A 20,407-nucleotide genomic window follows, 5' to 3' on the forward strand; every position below is an offset into this window, starting at 1 on the left:
TCAAAACAATTTCAGTTTACATTGTGCAATAGTGAATTAATTTTGTTCTAAAATATTTGAATCCAAAAATTATCAGCCAATTTGTTTTCAAATCAGGCGACAGGACAACATTTAATATTTCTAGGTGAAATGAGAAAGAAGTTAATAAAACATGTGAATGTTAGTTCGGTGATTGTTACCCTGATATAGCACATCGTTGAGTATAAATATTATAAACATTTTTTTCCACTTGGTCGACATTTAGAAGCCACTTAGTAAGTTTATATTTCAATATTTGATTTACAAACTCGGGTAAAATAACACAACGATTTTGGACCGGAGTTTATTGTTTGATGAAATGCATTCCGACAGCCACTTGTGCACTTTAATGTAGAAATAATATTCTTTTAACAGTTAAAATCGGGCATTATAACTATGTGGGTCATATCGAACGATTTATTTAAACAAAATATTTTGTTATGCTAGTTAATCATTTAAAAGTTATAGATAAATTTGTTTATGTTAAGCATTCAATAATTTTAAGGTTAACAAAAAGCTCCGTCATTGATACCAAATCTTTAACAGTTTTAAGGAGTTTGAATGATATATTTCCAAAATACGGCAATCAATTACAGTCAAATGTAAACAGATCAGATCTCTTTATTTATTTAAAACTCATTTAAATGATTAACAAATGACTAATATATCAGAAAAACAGATGACACGAACAAGAAATCGTCATAATTCAATACGCCTTCAAGTTTTCGAAGCCATGTAAAGCACGCAAATTGCAACATTATAAATTACGCGATAAAAACGATCAACTCTTTGATAAGAAAACCTTTCTTTGAAGTTGAATTTTATTTTTTTGTTAAAACATTATAGAAATAAGAGCGTCTTAAGACTTTGAACTTAACGTGATGACAAGATAAAACACAACCTGTTTTGAAACTTAGTGAAAGTGGCACTTCCAATTATGACACGTAATACGACACCTTCTTTTGTAACGTAATTCCCCATATAACAGGGTAACCTAACAATTTGTAATCTTCATGATCAATACAATGAAAGGTTGTTAGAAAATCCTAAAATACCACACACCTTTATAGCTGTTCAGCTGTTTTAACTTTTGAGTAATTAACAAACAAGAATTTAATTACTCATGTCTGTAACAATGCAGAAAACGAAGTGCACTTAAAGCGACTTCCAAGTAATTAGAAAAATGGGATTTTCATTAGGTAAACATGTCAAAAATCTGAAGATACCATCCCATAAGGTTATTTTGTTTGTTTTTTTCACTAAAGGTAATATTGCACTTAAAATTGTTTGGCAGAAAAATCAAGTGCAATGAAAGAAGACACATCGGCACTGAAATGAACAATTACATTAAACAAGTCAATGTCAACATGAGTACCAAGTTTCAAGTCAATATTTTGATTTCCAATTCAAGTTTCAAGTCAATATTTTGATTTCCAATTTATAAGCAAAATTATTGCTCCTGCAATGAAAGAAGACAAAATTGCACTGAAATTTACAAATATTTTAACCGGAGATATAGAATTTTATATATTAGTCAACATCAACAAGTGTACCAAGTTCCAAGTCAATATTTTGATTCCCAATTCATAACAGACATTTTCTGCTTGATGTCATTACACCAAATAAACATGACAGTAAAATATTTTTTTTCTAACCAAGAAGAGCTGAAATTCAGCTAAAATATATTAATACTGTTTTCACGAAGGTAGAAATAAAATTTGACCCCCAAACTATTTCTGTATGGGTGTATAAATAGATAACAATTTTATCACTTTTTTTGTCTTTTCCGTTGTTTTTTAGCAGTCCTCTTCATTTCAAAGCAAAATAGGAAATTCCCAATTTTACTCAAAATGACATATATTTCCTAATAAAAAAAACATTGGCAACATTTCAAAAATGGGGAGAGAGAAAAAAAACAACAGGACAACAAAAGCCTAGGCTATGAGTATGACAATATTCCCTTTTTTCTATTTCAAATAAAATCAAAAAGATTTTGAAAAGGCATGCGAAAGGGTGACTGTCAATAAATTTATGAGCTTTTCTCATCTTTTTCTTCTCCAGAAAGTCAAATGTTTGCAAGCACTTGGGAGAAAAGGAGCTTCCTGGTTGATCAACAAAATGAACGCAGTTAAGGTTGACTGATTTTCTGGTTTACAGGTTAACACCTAAATTGGAATAATTTCGGAACATGCACTAAGTGACCTTTTTTGGATCATTGAATTAAAATTACGTACATAGAATGATTAGTCCATTGGAACATTATTGTGATTGAATAGCATGCATTATGAGTTGTTGATAAATATAATATCATTTTAGGAACACAAAACAAAAGAAGCAGAACTTCTATGTATGGCATATATATAATTGAATAAATGCCCTTTTTTCATTCAATCAACGTGTTTTTTTTTTACCCTTCGTCCATACTAGTGCGCCTTAGACTGGTTTTCGTTCTACCTAACCATGGTCAATATATAAAAAGCTGCACTCTCACAGATTGACCGTTTTGGTGATTTGATTGACAAAAGATAAGATCGCAGTTTTTCATATTTTTTTCATATTTAAGTTCAAAAATTAATTTTTGGGCAGTTTTCAAACAATTGAGGTCTGTTCTATTGTGAGTTTAATAATGTTAAAGAACTGAATGAAAGCCATTGATGCCAAAATAAGCCGATTCTGATACTTTTTTATAAGAATGTCAAAACTGTCAACCTGTGAGAGAGCAGCTTTAAAAGAATTGTTAAATTAAAAAAAAATATAAAAAAATATTGTCATGCAGTTTTGCCTCTTTTGTTTGTGTGTTTTTTTTAAACTTGATCGGAGTAGGGAGATATTTTTAATATGCTTGCCGTACCCGTTTCGAACCGTTGTCATCAAAATGGTCGCTTGCGTCAGACTACATAAAAATGTTCAATGAAGAATTACAACATTTCATGCCATGCTTTACGATTTAAATGTTCATGCATTAAATATTATATAGGATTGGGGGTACAACAGTTAACAACATGATTTTAAATATTTTCTTACTTACCGATGTAAAATATTTTCTTATTTCTCCATTTGTGGTCAGTTTAATTATTTATCGTAATGAAAAATAGTAAAAAAATTGTATAATAAAATATATAAATAATGAAACAATTATTAAATACAAAACAAAATTGCATACTGTTATTTTTATAATATATATGGTATGTAAATGTGCAATGTATAAGTATTTTATATGTAGTTATAAGCTCACATCACATAATAAATACATGTATTAAGGTTAAATAGTTATAATATAAAACCACCACACAATGTTAAGAAAAGGAAATTTAATTTTTTCTACTCTAAGAAAGCAATGAAATATAAAGAAGAAAAAACATATACAAGAAAATCTAAACATTTCGACTCTACGAAGGAATTCACTAATATTGGTAATAACAGGATGATTAAAATACGAACAAGAAAAATAACATAAATAAATCTAACCTGTTGGGGTGGACCGGTCATTGTGTGAGTTTTACCAGACCCTGTCTGGCCAAATGCAAGCGCTGTGCATGCATACCTGATATAGAAAACAATTTGAAAGTTTGTGAATCATGAAAATTTCTTCGACTTTAGATGAAGATAATTTATACCTAAGACAGATTGATGAAAACTATGAAATATTTGAATAACTAACAATATGGATAATAATATTATGCATGCTACTTTCTGAAAATATCTTTCAATACACAATATGTATCTAAGAGGCCTTTGTGCTTTGTAAAAAGACAGAGCTGACATGGTGACAATGGCACCAAAAGCTGGGACATTATTTATTTTCTTGTTAAAAAAACAGCCGACCAGCTAAAACAATGATATTTTGTAAGCTCAGAGTCCCGGGCTCTTTTTACCCATTTAATGCCATGTCTATCAATCGTTTGACCCCAGAGTGATCGAACAGGTCCTCTTGAGTGGCATCTGGCTCAAATACAACGTTGTAGCCAAATTGTCGAACAGAACCATTGTTGTCAACCTGAAAAATACAGAATTCATCACTTATTTCAATAAGTTCATCATTTCGACAAAACTTGATCAGTGAGCTAGATTTACGCTAAAATTTTTACTTAAATGAGTTAATCCAGACAAATATTCTTGTGCCTTGTTGGTGTCTTGAACTGGGGCCGTATTTAATAAGCAACTTAGATTGAACTTAGATTTAAGATTAAAGTATTTTGATTGGGCTGTATATTTAGCTGACCAATAGGCTAAATGGAATCACTGAGGCATATCTAAGGAAAAGGATAAGATCAATATTGAATACTGGTCCTGGGGTCATATTCAATAAACAACTTAGATCAATCTTAAATTTAAGAGTAAAATCTAAGCTTTTTGATTGGAATGTAAAACAAATTGACCAATCAACTGATTGGAATCACTGAGGCATGTCTAAGGATAAGGATAAGAACTATATTGAATACAGCCCCTGATCTGCTCTATGGCCAACATCATAACAATTGCCAACTTGCAACAGCTTATGAACAAAGTCGTTTCAATTCTAAATACAAAGACATCACATGTACTATACAAAGGTTGACTGGCTTTGATATCTATTTATCTTCATTGCCTGCATGACAAGCTAGTTAGGCCGAGATAGCTTTTAGAATCTTAATTTTAACATATTGCTAGAAAGCCCAATTTCTCCAACATCATGCAGTGAGGTTTAATGCCAGTCATGGTTCCAATGACTGGGATTTTTCCCTTTTGTGTTATTGATTTTTGGAAATTAAGATTCATGGGTGACTGCCCTTTGAAAAGCTACAGCCATTTCAGTATAAAAAATGGTGGATTTTGATATGTAGTTGAAACTTGGGAGGTAAAGGTTGCTTTTAACAGTACAGATATTAAAACTCGTCATTTAAGAAGTATTGGTCTAAAACAAATTTTGGCGGGTAAAATTCACACTTTCCAATATTTTTCAAATGCTAGCATGGCGGAAGTTCATCCATGAAGATGTTGAGTTTCTCTTTGGATTTCCTACAACTACCTGGGTGCATAATCGAAGGCTGGACTACAATTTTGCGTTATGCCTCTGCCAGCCACACCAAGTCTATGACAACATATTTTACTTCAAAACCCAGAAAGGCTTGATTGAGTGATTTATCACAATGATTTGGTCTATATGATGAAAAAAGCCTCGATACTATTTTAAAATTCCCCCTACCTCGAGTTTTCCAGCACCAGTAAAGTTACATGCAAACATGTCCTTCCTCGTGTTCTCATTGGTGTTGAGAGGCCGCACCCTGAAATAGAAATTGTAAACAAAACATGTAAAATATGATTACTTCGAGATGCGATTTTCATAATATTTCTAGTCTTAATTGATGCTTTATTTAGCGGAAAAGGATAAGTAAGAGTAACAGCACTCGCAGCCTGAATTATTGAGATTTATACACAAGCCTTTAGTGTAAAATTTTAATCAAGAGGGTTGTGGGTCACGTTAACGTTTTGTTCCATGTTGACAAGGACAAAGTTCAATAAAAAGTGAGTGGTATAAGTGAATAACTTTATAATTTATCCACATGGTAGTTATTGAATGGTTACGCCCATTGTACTTGTTATCCGTCGGATATGGGAGTTAATGTGCTGACGAAGACAAGAAAACACTCAAACATGGTACAAATTTCATTTTATTTTTAAAGTAAGACAAATGCTGGCATTTTTTTTCCCCTAGTTAATCATTGTATACAATCCGATTCCTGTGCTAGAATAAATTCACCCCCCCCCAGTCAATCAAGGAGGATAACTCTACAACCATTATAGCCTGTATGATGGTGCACAATCATACACATATGTACCAAGTTTCATGTACAACTTTTGAATGATTTCAAGTGCTGGCAAACTTTAAACTTATAGCATGGCCTAGACAAGAACAACACCAATTAAGGCAATGACAATATCCAAGATATTTTTTCTCGAATTTTGTATTAACAAACACCTTTGTTAATTGAAAGTCTTCAGGTGTTTCAAAAATAATGGAAACATTAATGCAATTCATTTTATTTCCAAACCAAGATCAATCTCTTTATTGCCTTGCCTAGCCAATTTAGTTAATTAAAACTAACTGAATTCCATCACATAAAATTGCGATTTAACGATATTGACGAGCATGCTGGGGTTTTTTCACTTCCTCTTTGATGCCGTTCTGTACTTATTCCTGATTGGTCTCATTTAAGGACACTAATTTCGAAAGTTGTTGTCTTCACATCACGTTGCATTGTACAACAGCTTAACTTCTCGTTATTTGCAAACAGGTTCTAGTCTTTTATACCAAATACCTCGATATACAGAATCCAAAAGCAAACAATTTGCGAACCGCAGTTATCTTTATTAGCTCATAAAGAAAATGAAAACAAAAGTGTACCTGCATTGACCCTAAACTTAAGGTGATGGTCTTTATGAAGTTTTGGTTGACATTTTAGTCAAAAAGCTCCATAAAGGATAGGTAGGTTTTATTATTTTATGGAGATTTTATTTTCATCATGGTCTGTATTTGCTCTATAAACACTGAGTTCACTTTTTGGTCAAAGGTATACGTTACCATAAAACAGGTTCCTAACCATAAGTGTTTACTAAAAGATTTAGTGAAGAATAGTGAATTATACCTTTATGGATTCAACTTCTATTTAATAACTTTGTATTTCAGTTAATGTGATGCAATATTTCACTTGTTTTCAAGATTTAGCCATGGTCGATTTCTCAATATTAGGAGCATCTATGGGTGCTTTACTCTAGATAATATATGGAGTCAAGTTCTGCAACTGGGCATAGTAACTTGCCCTATTGCAGGAACATAAAAGGTCATTCTATACATTCCCCTATGGTCACGGTCTTAAAGTAAAATTATGATTAATGTTCTTGCCATGGTAACAATTCGGGCAAGATATTTTTATAGTCGTAATTATGAAGCTCTGATGAGCTTTTACACTGACATTTAACATTACAAACATATATACAGTATTTAAGAGATGCTATATACATGCAATTAGGAGCCATTTACCATTTCTATGAGTTAGTCAGTACTTAGGAAGATCCAAGAAAAAAATGAACCCGGACCATCCAGAGTCTGATACACTATTCAACTGTGCAAATGCCACAAATTCAGTGTATCACAAATATTGAACACAAACAAGTAAAAAAAACAACAGTGACCTAAATGGATGCCCTTGCTGTCTGTGAAGTAATGCACTCTTTTTTCATTTTCGGTTAAAAATTTATATTGTACATACAATAGGCTGATTGTTCAGAACTTTGCTCAGTTGACAAGGATGTATATTTCATCGTCGTTAATTTTCAAATTTTTATTTCTTTGGAAAATTCAAGGATGAACTTCTGCTATTCAGTATTTCTTACAAATATTTTAGACAACTGTTTCAGCTGTAAGTGTTTTACTAAAATATAGGTGCACATAGAAGAACATTTTACCTTTAAAAGTTAACAATGATTTTGTTTATAAACATTGTTAATTTTATGAAAGTTCTGAAAAATCTTGCCAATTTATCAAATGCTGAAGTTAAATATCGCCAGCTGGTAATCATAAACCTCTCAATATCAGCCATATTTAACTAAAAATCTTGAATGAAGTAGTTTACAACCATCTTAAATTTGTCTTTATCCAAATGTGTGAATTACTCCACAAGTGTCTGTCAATAGTTTGGACTGATATGCAAAATTCTTCATCAGAAATATTGTAAATCTGCCATGATTGAGCACTCTTTGGATATTTCAACATTGATTCTTAAGGTTGTTTATGTTTTGAATTCTTACACCGTTTACAGGATAAGTCAACATGATTCCTTGCACCACAAAAATACATTATTCCTTGCACTACAAAAAAACATTATTCCTGCACCACTGGACAACAACATGATTTCTTGCCCCACTAAAATACAGGATTCAATGCACCACAAAAATACATGATGCCTTGCACCAAAAAAACACATGATTCCTTGTACCACAAAACACATGATTCCTTGTACCACAAAACACATGATTCCTTGCACCACAAAAATACATGATTCCTTGCACCACAAAAATACATGATTCCTTGCACCCAATTTTTTTTTATTCCTGCACCACTGGACAACATGATTCCTTGCCCCACAAAAACACATGATTCCTTGCACCACAAAAATACATGATTCCTTGCACCACAAAAAAAACATTATTCCTGCACCACTGGACAACAACATGATTTCTTGCACCACAAAGACATTATTCCTTGCACCACTGGACCAAAACGTGATTTTGTGCACCACTTAAATTGAAAATGGGCACAATTCCTTGTACCAACTTTGCTGGGCAAAAGCAAGATTCTTTGCTCCATCTTCATAATGGTTTAAAACCTTAAATCCCATTAACCGGACATGGGCGAGAGTGGTCTAGTGGATAAAATGTCACCAGTCTCGAACTCAACAGATTATCCTACAGCCACTTCATAAAGAACAGTTGAAAATCTCTCCTAGGGGGAAATCCGCTACAGTTGAACCGTGTTGTCTCAAACTAGATCATTAAGGATTTGCAAAAATATTTGGGCCTTGAAAAATTCGAGCCAAGCATTCTTACATTAAGTATAAAGTAATCTGTCCTTTACATCTAATTCAAGGAATACGAGCCATGCATGGTTTGAATGTATAAATGATTCTTGAAAAAACAGGCCTGCTCACTATTTGCATCCATGCTTACCTGAGTACAACATTGATATGGTCCTCTGGTTCATCGGAGGCATCGGTAGGCGCCTGTGAAGACAATGTGGTGGAACTCCTGAAATATACAAAAACAGTTTTAAGGTATTTTTTTTTGTTTTGTTATTATTTACTGTTTTAGAATGCCAAAATTTTGAAAGGGGTGTATGTGTAACTCATATGTGCATACGCGATGCTTTCTTTATTTTCAATTTCCCTGAAATTGACCAAATATTTGATTCAGCTGAAGTACAGAAGCAATTATAACATGATTTAGCTACTTAAGGTCTTTTTTATATTAAAATTTACTAAATATTTATGGGAAATGAGTAAGTAAATTATATTTCAGTAATTTAGAACTTATTCATACACTGTCTACTCATTTTTTTCTTCTATTTTCTATTCAAGGCCAATATGAGTAAACATGTGATAATAAAAAAGGCCAAAAAAATTGGTTTGGTTAGGGTTACATCCTTTTCAAATTATTTTAAATGAAATATCTTTTTTAACTGACTATAAAAAGGGTAAGATTGGCACCTATTTCGTAGGTTGGGTCGGGTAACCCAAACAAAATAAAAATATTTTTGAGGCCTAATTAAACAAGTTTGCTTTACAAATTTTCAGGCACTAAAACGTTAAATACTTCAAGCTTTCACTACCCATAATGGTCATAGTAATTTAGTTAATCTGTTTTGGACACTGTGCCAAAAATGTTGATCATGATAATAAAATATGGTAAGTTCATTCCCCAAAACATGAATTATGAATTTTGATTACCGGTAATAGTTTCATAACTTGTACAACTCCATGACCAAATACATTCTAGCGATAAACAGTTTAGGATTAATTTAATACTTTGTTTACGACATATAATTGCATACAAATTTACATGTCAACCTGTGAGCAAACATCGTCTTATGTGTAGATAACAGCATTTATCATTCGCAACAACATCTTTTTTCACATAAGCAACATCATTTCTAACTGAAGCAACAATAAATGTTCAATGTGCGCACCTGACTGATTTTTTTTTCATTTCTGTATATTTTTTTATCTTTTTCTTTTTTTTTCTTCTTTTCTTTTTTTTATATGCATGTACACTGAAAAGTTGACTTTGATACATTTCAAAGCTAGACATATATCAGTGTGTGTATACCACGTGATAAATTGCGTCATAAATGCTACGTCGGAAGGCAATATTTTGATTTGAAAAAATACTTTAAACAAAGATAACTTCACTATTTCTTCACCGTTTTAAATGAAACATAGCGCATTCTACGCCGCTTACGGAGCCCCACCTTCGTTTTTTTTACCAGAATTTGATTGAGAGTTTAGTTTCTTAAAACAATTCGACAAACCTTTTCACAATACGGCCGTCTGACGGAGCACTGTCAAAATATTATTATGGAAACAGGTTGTCGAAGTGTTTGATGAAACTAATGACCTCATCAAATTTCGGAAATAATACAAATGCGGGGCTCTTTAAGCGGCATAGACTGCCCTTTGTTTCATTTAAAATGGTGTTGTAAATGAAAAGTTATCTTTGATTTAAGTCTTCATTTTAAGCAAATTTTTGCCTTCAGACGTAGCATGACGTAATTTATCACGTGGTATACACACACTGTATATACATAAATCAGCAAACAACACCAAATCTTACCCTATCATCCTTTTCCTTTCAAACAAATGTAAAATAAAAAAATAGAACTTCAGCTGATCTTAATCAAAGTTAGACATAGCTATGTTGGTCATGTAAGCATGAATGCCAGAAAACAAAACGGAATCTGATCGAAATTGCATTGATGTACAATGTAGATGTGTGTATTGTCCCGGGCAATATGTGTATCAATTTTCATGTGAATTGTCTTGACAAATTATAAGTTATGCATGGCCAAGATACAAGTTTTTGCACACTGACGATGACAGCGATGCAGTCGGCAATGATAGTGACACCTTATAATGCTATAACTTAACCTCATCTTAAATTCTTTCTTTGTAAAACTGAAAAATATTGGTGGGTACAAGAAAAATACTGTAAGTTTAATAAATAATGGTTAAAAAACAACGCAGTCTCGCTGAGCATTTCTTTTTTTAGAGGTTGAATTTCATTTTAAAGAGAGTGGAATGTCAAAGCTTTGGACTAAATCATTCATAATACCGGTATTTAATAACAAGAGAACTTGAATTATCTACAGAAACACTTGTCTACCATATCATGTCCTTAACTTCATCATTGACATTATTGTTAAAATCTGTTCTGGAGATGGAAACCATGCAATATGAAAGTCCTTAATATTCAGTTTATACCCATTTATTATGGCTACAAGGCGCTGATATGAAATTTACAACTATCCATGTCCTGATTAGAAACCGGTATTGGCCGAATTTGCTCAGTTGCTCACAATGCGGCAAAAGATTGTACAACTGCATGTTACCGTACGCTATTGTGTTCAGGGGCTGTATTAAATAATCAACTAAGATCAATCTTAAATTTAAGAGAAGAATTCGAGTGTTTTGATTGGACAGTATAATTATTTGATCAATCGACTGAATGGAGTCACGGAGGTATTTCTACACCACCCCAGCTGACAAACAAGATTAAAGCTGTTTCGTAGAAGACCCTTTTTGTAATGCACTGGTCAGTCAATTGTAACCAGGCCTCCCCCAAGGTCTGGGGGTATACCGGAGATAGCGGGGGAAATGGGCCGTGCATTTACTTACCAGGTGGCCCCACAGTGCCAAGCGTATGCCTTATACTCTTGCCTTACATTGAGCCAACGAAAATGATAAGCATTTTGTTTTCGCCCTGAAAATAGCGGAAATGGGCCTTGCCTAGGTATCCCGTGGTGCAGGGGCATTTGGTGGGGATTTCCAGCAGTTTGTCCCCACAGGGCAGGGATTTTAACTGGGATTGGCTGGACCAAAGTCAAAAGTCCCAGCTATTCCCCTGACCTGGGGAGGGGGGCCGTGGTTACAACTGACTGATGCATAATGCATAAAGAAGAAATGTTTTTCTTGGCCAAGCCAAAGCTCAGAGCACTCTGTCTACACAACTTATACCCCACAAGTACCATTTTAAGATGCCATAATAAAGTACCGAAAATTTTCTTTGCTAAAACAAGTCCAACTCCTAGCACACAATAAACAAAAAAAAACATTTGGGGCTAAAGTGCATCGTGCTACCAAGATTAGTCGTTGGTATGTTTGAACGACACTTGAGGCTATCCGTTCTGTACTCCACATTCAGAGATAATCATTCTGTGTAAATACAAGCCCTATTTTAGTTAAAATTTACTGTAACGTGCAAATTTAAATGTAATTACCTTCAAAACAAGCATTATCTTAACAATACAAAACTGAATTGCTTAGTCACATAACATAGCAATTTTATATTGTCTATCGTGACTTGCCTGAATTGCTACAATTAATGCGTATTGCCATTGTCAACATGTGTGTGAAGTTTCATGTGAATTATTTCTTAAGGTTCTGCATGACATGCAACGAAACAATAAGGCTGCCGTGGACACCAAGACCTCTTCTCTTTTTTAAGCAAACAAGACAAGCTCAAAACGAGAGCACTGCAGAGTGCTTCCAGTGAACTTCTTGTTTTTGGGGTTGAAAATTTAGGGGCATTACTTGACAATATTTCAAGCCAGAGTTATGGGCCTTGTTTTACATGTACTTATTGTCTAAGAGCTGGCAACATGTATACCAAGTTTCATTTGAATATTTTGAATCGGAGTTCACCCTTTGTTTTCTTTGATAAAAAATAGACATTTTCAAGCTAAATATAATGTCAGAGTTCACGCTTCGTTTTCTGTGATAGAAAATAGAAATTTTCAAGCTAAATATAATGTCGGAGCTCACGCTTTGTTTTCTTTGATAAAAAAAAGACATTTTCAAGCTAAATAATGTCCAAGTTCGAGCAATCTAATACGTTACATTTCTCTTCATTACCTGCCATGCTTGGAACAATGGATATTGGATCCATTTACAATCATTAAATATATTGACAAAGTAATTACAGCAATATCATGAATGCTAGCAGTCTCTTGAACTTATCTAAAAAGTTAGTCTGAGAAGAGATTGTACAAATTTAAATGGATGCTCAGCAAACAGAAAGGGCTTCAGATTGCAAGAAGTAATTGATGACTTTTCTGAATGGATGACGGTTATAGAACAGTGCTTTTCTTGCAAGTCATTAAAATAGCTAGTACAAATATGCTTATTTATTTAATTGATAGAGTCTTTAAATAACCATTGTTATAAATGTTCCAATATGATATTAGAGCAGGTCGATCATTCCATTAATGATTATAACTTAAATAATATTGCCTTTTGTCCGGAATATGGATGAAAGTCTGTTGTTTGAACACTGTAATTGTCACTGTTTCAAAAACAAACTATTTTCATAAGAGCACCAAGAGGAAAAACAATATAATTCTGAGTGGTTGTCCAGTTCGTGCAGTGGTAAAAGCACTCGTATCTCACCAAGGCGACCTGGGTTTTATTCCTGGCCTGGGCGCCTGTGAGTTTGGTTTGCGGTCACCAAGCCAGACAAGTGTGTTTCCTCTGGCTACTCCCCTTTACCCCACAACACAAGAACACACTTCTTAACATCAAGCTAACGAGAGTGATTAATATAACATTATAATAACCTGTTTCAAAATCGTTATAATATTAATATTTTCTTCTAAACATTTGATGCTATTCATGTCTCAGTAAACTGCCTTGAAAAGATAAATGCTTGATCATTCTCATTTTAATTTCTTTAAATTGCAACAGCAAGAAATAAAATTCTTGAATGAACGAATATATTTCTATGATTCTTCGACTAGATTTTTTGTGAAAGTTAATAAAAATTTACATTATACATAACAAAAGCGGTGCAAACGGATGACAGTGATTGTCAATTTTATCTCAGTCGGTTAAGAGATTATACAGTGATCAAAATTAGCGCAAGGCCGCAAGCCCTGCACTTGTGCAATTGTTTTCAAGGCTTACACAAATTGAAGGGCTTGTTAAAAAATGATAACAAGCACTAAAGTGAGAATTTTTGCTTGTTAATCCAAAGGTCAATGACAGGGTAGTTTTTCTTTCGGGATTGGAAATTGGGCATGGTGAATTTTCTTCTAAAACAGGCACATTACTGTAATGCATCATTGTTTACACTTTCCTAAAATGGCACCCGCGCACGTATGACATGCAATCTTCAGCATGCTTGACCTAAATTTTTCGGGACTTTATTAACTTGGCGAGCATCCCCACCCATCCAGCAATCCCAAATAAACTGGTATTTGTACCCTAAGGGAATACAACTCAACAAATGTTGCAGCACATTACGGGACATGCTTGATAAACATGTGTGTTTCATGTTAATATGTACTCATGTACAAATAATGGCAAAATTTAAGTTTGTGCATGCTGCCGCTATAACAATACCTAAACGCTTTTCTTCGGAAAGAAGACCAACTAAAAACTGAAGTGTTACCAAAATCAATGAATAACCAAAGTTACAAAACTTTTTTTTTTATTTATATCTACGTCAGATGATCTAAAACCTTTCTTAAGTAGTTCATTAATTATTCAAAGTAGGTTGGTCTCGCTATAAATGGTGAGCATATCGTTTATAAAAAAGAGACCGAATTTAATCAATTTCAAGCAATTTATTACCATGTTCAATATAGGTTACAGTTGCTTAACGAAATTCCATATAATCCTTGATAAAACAATAATGATTTAGGTATAAAATTGATTGAACCATTAGCAACATTTATTTATTCTCTTACCTTGAGTCTGACTTCTTAGATTTCGCTGAATAAACAGAGTACGCCCCTGGGGTCAGGCGAGCTTTATTATACATTCTTTTATTGTTAATTTGTCACTGCATGTAATAAAATAACCTCATTAGTTTAAAGATATTTTTCAAATTCCGAACATTTTGTTGACAGCAAATTTCATAATGCGAATTCTTTGTAACGATTAAACTAATATCATCAGATAACCAGCACAAACGGGTTATCAATTCTTAAGCCATTTTCTTTCTTCTTCATCACATTTTCCTACTAATCAGTATTTAAATATGCTCGCTCCACAAAATAACATCATAAATCCTTATTAACATTACACAGATAAACAGGGAGGAACACTTCACATAAAAAAGACAAAAGATAGCAAATTAAGTCAATAAAATATTAAATGATATCCGAAAACAAAAGCACAATATTTGACACAATCTACGAGCATAACACTTAATTTGAAATCTTCATTACTTTCGTTGCTACACTTGTTCAATTAAACTAATATCAAAACAATTTCATTGTCAGAAAAATTTCATTCCTTGTTAAGTGTAATCTCTCGACAAAAGTTTGTTTGTATTATGGGTGATATAATGATCTGTCGTCCCAATATTGTAATAGTTGCAATGGTCTTTGGGTCAATTATTCAAGATCGTCAAACTCGGCAATTTCCCATTCACCACCATTGGAAAAACAAATGAAGAAAAAAGTTATGAACCAGTTTCTTTTCAAAACATGATTACTTTCCTCGACATGCAATACCCCGGTACTCATTACTGTACAAAATTTCAGAGACATGAATGTTTTATGAAAATAATGCAGTTGAATTCTCAGTGAAATATAAATAAATTCTTTATCATTTTCAAATCTAAGACGCAGTAAATATAATTTTAAATTTTGGTAAATGTGAAGTTTTTCAATCAAGCTAGTATTTTATGTAAAACAAATAAATTAAGGAAGAGCAATCTTTCAAAAGCACAAGCTATTACTAGACCGATCTAGCCTAATCCTTCTGACCACTTTAAGCATAATTTCACCGCTTAAGTGTAATTTTCTATATTTGTCTTCATATATTTTTGTATCAATTTTTATGATGTTACCCATGGTAACAGTAAGGATGGTCACCATTGTATTTTACATAATACGATATTTTTCAATTGGTCGATTTCATAGCTCAGTTGGTAACACATCTGTCACCGTAATATTTTAAATAATACGATATTCACGTATGGATCGATTCAATCGGTCAGTTGGTAAAACATCTGTTACCATAAACAGAGTGAATTTTTATTGATTGTGTGGGTTCGAACCCCACTCATTCCTGTGATTTGAAATAGTTTTATATATATTATTGTATTATATTATACTTTCAGTATAAAGATCAGATTCCTTAATGAAGGCGTTATTTTGCTTCAAAGCAATTACCGTCGTTTGAATTGCTAAACCTTAATCACATTTAGTTTTAAGTTTATTATCATTGGGAGCCGATAATGAAGTCAAACATGGAGTATGAGTATTTTGTTGTTAATTTTTTTATATCAAATTTAAAGAATAAAAGAATTTTGATAAAAAAATAATCTTAACAGACAGAAGTTTTATACAGTATGATACCGTATAATCGACCCAAATAGCCATATAATGGTCTGAAATAGGTCTGGGATAATTTCCTGATATTATCAACAAACAATGAATAAACAAGACCGGGATAATTAAAACCCATAATTATATATTCAATCTTGCCAACGTCTTGTTTACAGCTGGCAAATCAATCAGACATTGATCAGATTGAACGATTGAATGAAAATATTTTGTAATAAAATTAAACAATACCATGTAGGGTTGTACACTAAATTGTGCATTGAAACATTTTCTCTTGGCCATAGATAAAAAATAATTATGCCTAATTGAATTAAGGCAACTTTAAATTTATTTTAAATTGCTAGATTTTCATTCATGTCCATCGCCCGCTTTTTTCCGCTGTCCCTTAAATTTTATTGCTTCAAATAAAAATGTTGAACTGGGGTCTGTCTTTGCGTATCAGGTCGGTACTGTCCAGGAAGAGCGTTTATTCCTACTACTAAGTGCATGTTGATGTAAACATTCATAGGTAAAAAAGAATTGTTATGATGGTGTTTGTGGTTCATCTAGAAACACATGTACGTGTATAAATTATGGTCCCTTATGCAATAGGATCAACACATATTCAATGGTGAAAGAGTCATCTAAAAAAATATATATTAAAAATGTCTTTCCCAAACCCTTCTTCAAACAAAAATTTTGGATGAAAATCTAGCAATTAATTTATATTGGCCTAAACAACCCTACTTTGTCTTTATGAAGTTGTCAATTACACTGTATATGCAAGAGATTAATATTTTGCATTACATTAATGATTTATAGTACATGTAAAATACATGTATACTCAGAATCCTGTTCCTATTTTTCGAACAGACTTAATTGAATATGTATTAAAAAATTCCAGCTTTCTATTTAAGAAATCTTTAACACATTATATTTCTTATATTCTACCAAACATCTTAAGCATTCAATATTTTAAAGCGTTTTTGGTGTGTTTACTTGAGATAATATTTGGTGGTTGTGAAAATCGCAAAGCATATTTTAATAAAAATCAAGTTTTATGATGGTAGCCGTCCATAAAATATATTTGGAAAAGTCCCCACTGGCCAAATATATTTTATGGACCACTGATGTCGTAAAACTAGATTTAAAAAAAAAAAAAACAGCCATAAAGGGACAGATCAAAGAACACTTTTACATGAGTTATAATATTAAACATAACATGTCATACAGTCAATGCTGACTTCACCCAAAAAACTCACCCTTTCTTCCTTTTCACCACTGTAAACTGAGTTTTTGCAACTCCATCAAAATTGGATGACACAACAGACACATCATCTCGAGCAGTGTCAATAGCCGATCGAAGACTCGCGTGACTGTTTCGAATTTTTTTATCTAAAGGTTTCTGAGCTTTATTGACCACCTTTTTTGGTGATTTTGGCGGTTCACTTTTAACACTGCCTTCCCTTGTTCCAGGTTTGCTATTTCCTTCTTTCTTCATTTTCTTAATTTATGACATTTAAAGTATCATATTAGATAGATATACCATTGTTCATTATAAATGTGTATTCCATTCAAATAAAAAATAAACAAATCTACTAAATCCAACAGTAAACTTTCATAAAAACATCAACATGTTCCTTCTAAATAAAACATTTTCTTTAGATTCTTATTTTGCTTGTTTTAAATTTTAAACACAAATCATCGTTTCATGTCCTATCTTTAATTACAATCTAATCCAATTAAACAATTGATTGACATTTGGTATTTCTTTAAACCTCCAAATAATTCTGGTATCAGTATCAACAGTAGATGGAACAAATCTCTCAAATTAAGTATATTTCTTCTTAATTTTGATAAAGGTATGGTTCATATACAAAGTAGATCAGAGTGCCTTTTAAGGTAGGGTAAGTGGTGTAGATCAGTCATAGCTCATTAGGTTTCAAGTGAAAACAAAACAAATACAAAAAAATGAATATCAATTTACCTTATAGGAATTTATTCAACAAAATGTTATAACAATGTACTATTGAACATATATTATTATGTTTGAAAGATTATATCACGTATTTGAAATTGATACTGAAAGTGTGATTTTTTATATCAAAACTAGTGGAGATTACTCATAATCTGCTCCAGGGATGAGCGTACACTTGTGAAATAAAGCAAAGAATTTTGATACAAATATTTAAAGAAAAAAAACATTTAAGTTTCTTACTTTCTTTCATAATTTTTGTTTTTCATTTCAAATCACAGTAGTTTTAAAATCATAATACCAATAACAAACAACATTTTATGTGACCTAACGAAAAGGATATTGAACCACAATGATTAGCAAATTAATGGTGTTTTGTAAGTAGTTGAATTCTGTGAAAGGCAATCTTATAGATCCCTTTTTATTGGTAATTACCTATTGATTTGATGTATGTTGTCTTTAAAGACAAAGGTGGTTTGATCATTGTACAATTGAAATATCAGAGCAAGATGTAGTGAGGTGAACTGTCTGGCCTTGTTAACATTTTTACCTAGCTACAATAATGAACGATCAGGATACTTTTTTATTATTTGGACATTTCTTATTCCTGTAACGCTACAACTCTCTTCCATTTAACACCGGGCGAAAGATTATATAGTAATTATATGCATCGATGTTGAATTCTCTGCGCAAGGACCGTTCGCTACTTTTTGCTGGGATGGTGGACGTCACGAGTCTGTCAGAGTAAAAAAAATCGTGAAAGACTTATTGACGGACATTTACTGATTAGGTGGTCTACATTTTTATCTTTCCTGTAAAGGCTATTCTCAATATTCTAAAACCAACATGTCCAGAAGTCTGCATCGATGGCAAGTTTGTCTTCATTATGTTTTACTGACCTCGTTGCTTTTGCAAGGAAATCTTTCGCTGGTATGTGTGTCTGATTCATTTTATTTCGAAATTATGCTTCACTTCCAACTTTTTGGCGTGCTTGATTGAAATTCGAATTCATGAATGTGCACATAGAAATACGCACACAAACACAACGATAAATTCAACTTATATCTTAAACAGCTTTATCACACGTTATAATCGTAATTACAAAAAAAAATGTCCAGAAAATAAATAAATTATTGATATCATTTTTTTTTGTAAAATAAAATCAAGCATAGACGAAAGAGCTTCCAGGAGCAGGTAATTTTAGGAAAAACAGCAGGAACTGTTACAACATTTTCTAGACATAGTAGGTGTTACCTACCCCTGGCGACATAGTCAATACAGACTCAGGATATCTTACACACATTTTGCTTATTCATTATCAATTTAAGTCATCAAATGAACCAAAAACAATAAAAAGTAATTTTTCAGATATAGATATCCTGTATGCTTGATTTTCATCTCTAACTGGGGGTATGATTTGTTATTGGTCCCAGTATATAATAATTATATAGAATACAGAACGATTGCCTTCGAAAAACTTACGGAAACTTGTCCTGTATTTCCGAAACATACCCTCCATTTTCTTCATCTACTTCAAACCCATCAAGAGATTCACCATCATGAAAGGTTATATCCGAATAAATGGACACGGATAAACTTGATGATAGGCTACTCCGTCTGCCAGAATCTGGGCCCATCCATTTATGAAGTTCATGTACAAATGGCCTCTGAACTGCCCTCGAAATGGAGGTGAGAATTTTAGCAGATATATCCCTTGTTGGAATATCTGTTGGTAGATTTATTCTAGATTCTATCCTGTTCGCTGACTCTCTAGTCTTTCCCCCTCTTTTCTTTTTCATCATCATTGTTTTATGTTTTCATTTATATAATGCGTTTGATTCGGAACCAGCATTTTAACTGAATTGCAATTATAGTACCAGGAAATGATTAGCATCACTGTTTGAAACGCTTTCTTAAAGCTGGCATGATTTCGTAATATAACTTTTAAGGATTATGAAACTAAGTAATAACGACACAAAATAACGTTCACGTTGATGAAAACAATAAGTTATTCCTCGAATACTGATCGTCGAATTCCTGTTTGACAAAAATGTTTTAAAAAATCCCAAATTGCTTGCACTTAACATAGATATAGTGTGACCAATATTAAACGGAGGCATTTAATTTGCTAAAGGTTGATACTTAGGACCCAGTAAACAAAAATGAGTGCCAACATAGTTCATTTAATTGAATGGTATATGCAAGCGATATCTTATGTAAATGTTCAAAGAATAATTTTCCTTTCAACAGATTGTATGGAAACCAGGGACCCAGGTAGATAGTATTGTTGCTTATCGTATTTTAACAAAGTCAAAAGTGTGTTTCATATATGT

The 20,407-nt window shown here is 32.6% G+C and overlaps 1 protein-coding gene across 6 annotated transcripts in view; it reads right to left on the minus strand.

Annotated features, from left to right (window-relative positions):
• Window positions 1-20,407, minus strand: part of LOC128231373 (kinesin-like protein klp-20) — a 78,823-nt gene that overhangs the window by 41,416 nt on the left and 17,000 nt on the right. For 3 of the 6 annotated variants that reach the window (XM_052944123.1, XM_052944119.1, XM_052944122.1), the window contains exons 2-6: window positions 8,725-8,802; window positions 5,204-5,282; window positions 3,894-4,015; window positions 3,487-3,562; window positions 2,870-2,911 (exon numbers count right to left, since the gene is read on the minus strand). In XM_052944123.1, coding sequence (XP_052800083.1) covers window positions 2,870-2,911; window positions 3,487-3,562; window positions 3,894-4,015; window positions 5,204-5,282; window positions 8,725-8,802 — 397 coding nt within the window. Of the gene's footprint in view, window positions 1-2,869; window positions 2,912-3,486; window positions 3,563-3,893; window positions 4,016-5,203; window positions 5,283-8,724; window positions 8,803-14,512; window positions 15,118-17,361; window positions 17,958-20,407 lie in introns of those variants that run through there. The other 3 variants (XM_052944124.1, XM_052944125.1, XM_052944121.1) reach the window with 3 other exon arrangements.

This window comes from Mya arenaria, chromosome 4 (genome assembly GCF_026914265.1).
Source record: "Mya arenaria isolate MELC-2E11 chromosome 4, ASM2691426v1".
Classification (NCBI taxonomy): Eukaryota; Metazoa; Mollusca; class Bivalvia; order Myida; family Myidae; genus Mya; species Mya arenaria.